A 4,860-nucleotide genomic window follows, 5' to 3' on the forward strand; every position below is an offset into this window, starting at 1 on the left:
AGCTGGCACTCTCACATGGCATCCACTTTTCCATCTGAAAATTGCTAACAAACATACTGGACACAAGGAAGCAGCAGCAGCAGCAGCAGCAGGTTTTCAGTACCTTTTTCATGACAGGTGTTTCTGGCCATGGGCTCTGCCCGGAAGGCAAACTGCTTCCTCATCTGACTTCTGATGACAAGCAGGCCGTAAATTTCCATTTATAAGGAACAAGAATGTCCTGCACACAGGTAGTAGCAGGTCTGTCCCAGCCTGACAAGGGTACCCTGAGAGGCTCAACCTCTAGTGCCATCCACTGGCTGATGCCACGAATTCCTGTTGCCTGAGAGCAAGCCCAGAAACACACTTTCAGAAGCTTACGTCCACCCCATCCCATGCCACCCCAACTCCATCCAAGAATTAAGAACTAGGACAATGCTGTCTTTAACCTGTCTGTACCACAAATGAGAAAACAGAGCGCTCTCTTCGGTCAGGGTTTCTTCTAGGAAAGACCACACCATTCTTCAACTTTTTATTATGCATGTTTTTATTGTATGAAATCACTTTGTGGGGACAGTGACATAGATTGCCTTCCCAGGTCATCAACAGTGGCCTCGAGGCTAAGCCTCCAGACACCAGAATTCCAAATGTAAAGTTTTCTATCTATCTTCTTTAATCAATAATAGAACTCACTGTGCAAGAATTTAGACAAGAAACAGTTCAAGTAAAACAGTATTTTTAAAACCCAGAGCTTCCCACCAGTCAATGGGCACTGCTCAGCCATGTGACTGGTGGTGGACTCACCCGGGGCTTTTGGTCTCTTCCCTTTCAGTCAGCAGCTCAAAGGGAGGACAGGGTCACTGGGATCTGGCATCTGACATCCCATCAGATGAGCATGGCAGGCCCTACTACTGGAATCTCATGCAAACTCTGATAGACATTTCGGCACAAACAATTATTAAATGCTCTCGGCCACTTGACAAAGTATTTCTGACACTCTAGTGTCGGCTCCACAGTCACTTTGCACTGAAAAGGAAAGACCCTAAACGTCCATGTCTCACGGCACGGCTTCAGCCAAGGGGAGGAGTGACTAGTCACCTAATTAAAAAGTACTCTGCCACTTTATCAAACAGCAACTACCACGAAAGAACAGTGGGGAAAGGATCTCAGAAAAATTACTAAAAATGTTGACAATTTTATACAGAAATCTCCGAAGTTTTAGTGTTTAATAACGTGACGATAGCAAGGTTGAGAAACTGGGGGATGGGGCACTCTAAAGACTATGCAGGCTGTGATAAGAATGCACTTTTATAAACCTGTCGACACATAGTAGTTAGTTGCAGAAAGCAACTTGGTTTTCTCTTGGCGTGGGAAAACGACGTTCTGGATTCAGTGTGAATTATCAGCAGCCTGTGGGAAAAGAAAACAGTCAACACCATCAACGAGGCACAGCAAAGCCAACCCCAGATCAAGCAAGACCTTGAGCCATCCACACACTACTCTAGAAAATTCAAATTATTTATAAATCTTTTAAAAATGCCATTGTAAATAGTCTCTGACTCAGATATCTTTATTCACAATCCTCTGCCTCCTACTTTCATTTCCCTTTTTGTGTTTTCCCATCAGGTGAACATCTTCAATCCTGCAGTCTTTCAGTTCTTCACTAATGGGATTTTTCTGTCATAACAAAGCAAAACTCCCTAGCAGCTTTCAAGACCCACTGAACACCTTGCAGCTCATCTTTAATTAGGCCTGAAGGTGACACAGCATATATCAAGTAGTTATGTGAGCATCTTACAGTGAGGCAACACAGCGGGCTGTTTATATACCCTGGCCCTCCCAACCCTGATCTAGTTTCTTGGGTTTTAGAACTACCTCTAGTTCTGTCACTGAAAAGCTTACTGCAGGCCAAGCTTAGAAAATACATCATCATCCTGATACTCTTCTCACAGAACATTCTTGGTGAGCTGCACTGAAATGAAAATGCTACACTACAAATGGTATGTGAAAGCGAGGCGGGCACGCCTTTAATCCCAGCACTTGGGAGGCAGAGGCAGAGGCAGAAGCAGGTGTATCTCTTTGAGTTTGAGGCCATCCTGGCCTATATAGCATGGTCCATGCCAGCTAGCCAGGGTCGCTAGTGAGATTGTGTCTCCTCCCACCCCGAAAAAAAGGTCTGTAAGTGCTCCCCCCAAAACAAACAAACAAACCACCCCACGGGTGTAGGTACAAGGAAGAAATTCACTACACTAGGTGGTTTTATGCCTCTGTCATCCTGATATCTGAAATGATTCAGTGAAAATTTAATCCAGTCTAGATAAAAGGAGTCAGGGTTGAGTCTATAATAAAAGTCACAAAAAGGTCTTTAGGACTTTAAGACAGATGCTCATGTAGGTGGCCTGAATTCCCTGCTATTTCCAAAAAGAAAATAATGAAATAATCTTGCAGTAGTCAGGACAGGGCACCAAGACCAAATGCCCCACATCACCCAGTGGTCCTCAGTTACCAGCTTACCAGCCAGACATATCTCCAAGTTCCACATATGTCCAATACAGGGCCCAGGACATGAGTGCGGCCCATCACAAAACTGTAAACTTAAAACATCAAGGGGCTGGAGATGGTTTAGCAGTTCAGAGCACCTGTGGCTCTTCAGGAGGACCTATTTTGACTTTTTTTTTGTTTGTTTTTTTGAGACAGGGTTTCTCTGCAAAGCCTTGGTTATCCTGGACTCACTTTGTAGATCAGGCTGGCCACAAACTCAGAGATCTGCCTGCCGCTGCCTCCCCAGTGCTGGGATTATATGTTGCGCCACCAGGCCTGGCTTCTTCTAACCTTTGTTTTTTTTAAAAGGAGGACCTATTTTGATTCCTAGGACCAACATGGTGGCAAGTCCTGCCTGTTCTCTAGTTCTAGGGCGCTAGCGCCTTCTTCCGGCCTGCCAAGCATCAGGCATGCCTGAGGTGCGTATGCAAGCAGAAACCTTTAAGAAACTCAACTTTGTCTTTTGCCATCAAGTTTACATTTTAAAGTGGGAATTCTGTAGACAACAACATTGTGTTGCAATGAGTAAGGCTAAAAGCACACCAGGAGGAAATACAGTTTTAAGTAACAAAAACTGGAAATGAAAATTCTACTAGTGTGGCATGAAAAAAATGTCAAAACTTGGGAGTCCGTTGGTGGGGTGCAGAGAGATGCCTGTGGGAAACGACACAGAGAAAGCTACCAACTACATCAAAATCGCACTTATGGGCCACGTTCTGTGGTTTATGCTAACGTACCGGTGCTCTGCCTCGCCCTCAACTCTTCTGCACAGTAGCAATCTTGTTTTCACTGTCCAGTTCTTCCACTCCAGCCTGGGTCATGAGGTCAGCGATATTTTTCTCCAGATCGTCAATGCGACTGCTCATGTCATCGAGTGGCGCAGTTAAAGAGCCGGCGCACAGCAGCAACACCCCACTTCCGTCCCTACGCTTCAGGCCCCCCCCCCCCCCCCCCCGCAGACAGCAAACCGGAGTGAGTTCTGTTCCCTAGGCCTCAGTTTCTCTATTCATCAACCCCAGAGGACTCTATCCCACTGGTAAGGTTACAAAGGGGATCGGAGACTGAAGGAGTTAATGAGCACTCCCAGCCACCAGTTGGCATGCAACCAGTCCCTTTGCTGGTGTCCTGGAGGGTCCCCAACAGGGACTTGGGTAGGTCAGCTATGTCTGGTTCTTGGCAGTCCTCCTTGGGATCACAGTATAGCCAAGATCAGTAAAGAAATTTCTAAGTGGGACTGGGGAGATGGGTCAGAGGTTAAGCCAACTTGCTCTTGCAGAGGACCTAAGTGTGGTTCCCAGCACCCACACTGGGCAGCTCACAACCGCCTGTAACTCCAGTTCAAGGGGATGCAACGCCTCTGGTCTCAGTCACTTACAGTATGTGTATGTATGTGTATACACACACACACACACACACACACACACACTTTTTGGAGAAAAAGGAATTGCTAAATGACTTTCGGTTTGCAAACCACCCACTCCCCCCACCCCCCTCCCCAGTTACGAAGCTGCCTCCGAATCAAAAGGATATTCCTTCCGATGATCTGGTCCGACATGATCTGAAACTTGTCTTGCATCTGCTGTAAGAGCGTCTCCACCTAAGAGAAACCAGGACAAGTCAGTCGATTCCAGCTTATTCCGAGACCCCTTTCCTGGGACGCGCGTGGGGAGGCGAAGACATGGGCTGGGTGGCGAGGGGGGGGGGGGTCCCGGTAGGTGTGCGAGGCCTTCAGCAAGGACCAGCTAGGTCGGCTTCGGTGTTTCAGGTCGGGAGGGTCCGCGCCGGGGCCGAGGGAGGGAGAGCCCGGCAGGTGAGCGGGCCGAGGCCGCTGGCCACACCCCATGCCACGGCCGAGAGAAGCCGCGGAGTGTTGGGGCCTACGTGATCTCGCCGCTTACCACCAAGGTGATGTCCTGCATGGTCTTCGGGTCCGTCTCGGCCATCTCCCCGGTGCCCAGCTTGGCGGCGATGTCTCGGAACCGTCACTTACACTTCGGTTTCTTGGCGCAGACGCCCCCAAGCCGCCAGTTCTCGCGACAACATAGTCGCGGGACCGCGAGGCACTGTGGGTGCTGTAGTTCATGTTATGCACCGGAAGAGCCCTGGAACCTTAGCGAGTCCAGTCTGCGTATAGGCTCCGCCCTCTCGCTCTTAGCCCTGCCTACGTCCCCGCCCAGTACCACCCAGCACGAGGCACGGAGCGGAAGAGGAGAAGGAAACCGGAAGTGGGCCGAGAGTACAGGAATTAGTTTTGGCCTCTTCCCTGGATTTAATTAGATACCCAGGTTTTGGAAGATGATTCAGCTGGTGAACGTGAATTCAAGCCTGAAACTGTGAGTT

At 48.7% G+C, this 4,860-nt stretch overlaps 1 protein-coding gene across 1 annotated transcript; it reads right to left on the minus strand.

Moving 5' to 3' along the window:
* Nucleotides 1–508: 508 nt before the first annotated feature.
* Nucleotides 509–4,575, minus strand: HSBP1 (heat shock factor binding protein 1). Its single transcript, XM_084755240.1, has 4 exons — nt 4,419–4,575; nt 4,051–4,117; nt 3,258–3,394; nt 509–1,389 (listed from the first exon to the last, which is right to left on the minus strand). Exons 1-3 carry the CDS (start codon nt 4,461–4,463, stop codon nt 3,276–3,278), a joined length of 231 nt encoding a protein of 76 aa, XP_084611366.1. The 5' UTR covers nt 4,464–4,575; the 3' UTR covers nt 509–1,389; nt 3,258–3,275.
* Nucleotides 4,576–4,860: the final 285 nt, after the last annotated feature.

This window comes from Acomys minous (genome assembly GCF_964271855.1).
Source record: "Acomys minous genome assembly, chromosome: 14".
Taxonomy (NCBI): domain Eukaryota; kingdom Metazoa; phylum Chordata; class Mammalia; order Rodentia; family Muridae; genus Acomys; species Acomys minous.

What these genes read in the sequence shown, in the direction of transcription:
- HSBP1 (XM_084755240.1), bottom strand. Translation starts at nt 4,463, where the DNA reads ATGGCCGAGACGGACCCGAAGACCATGCAGGACATCACCTTGGTG. An exon ending in TGCAGGACATCACCTTGGTG is followed by an intron (nt 4,118 to 4,418) that starts GTAAGCGGCGAG and finishes GGTTTCTCTTAG; the next exon opens with GTGGAGACGCTCTTACAGCA. An exon ending in GGACCAGATCATCGGAAGGA is followed by an intron (nt 3,395 to 4,050) that starts ATATCCTTTTGA and finishes TAACTGCGCCAC; the next exon opens with TCGATGACATGAGCAGTCGC.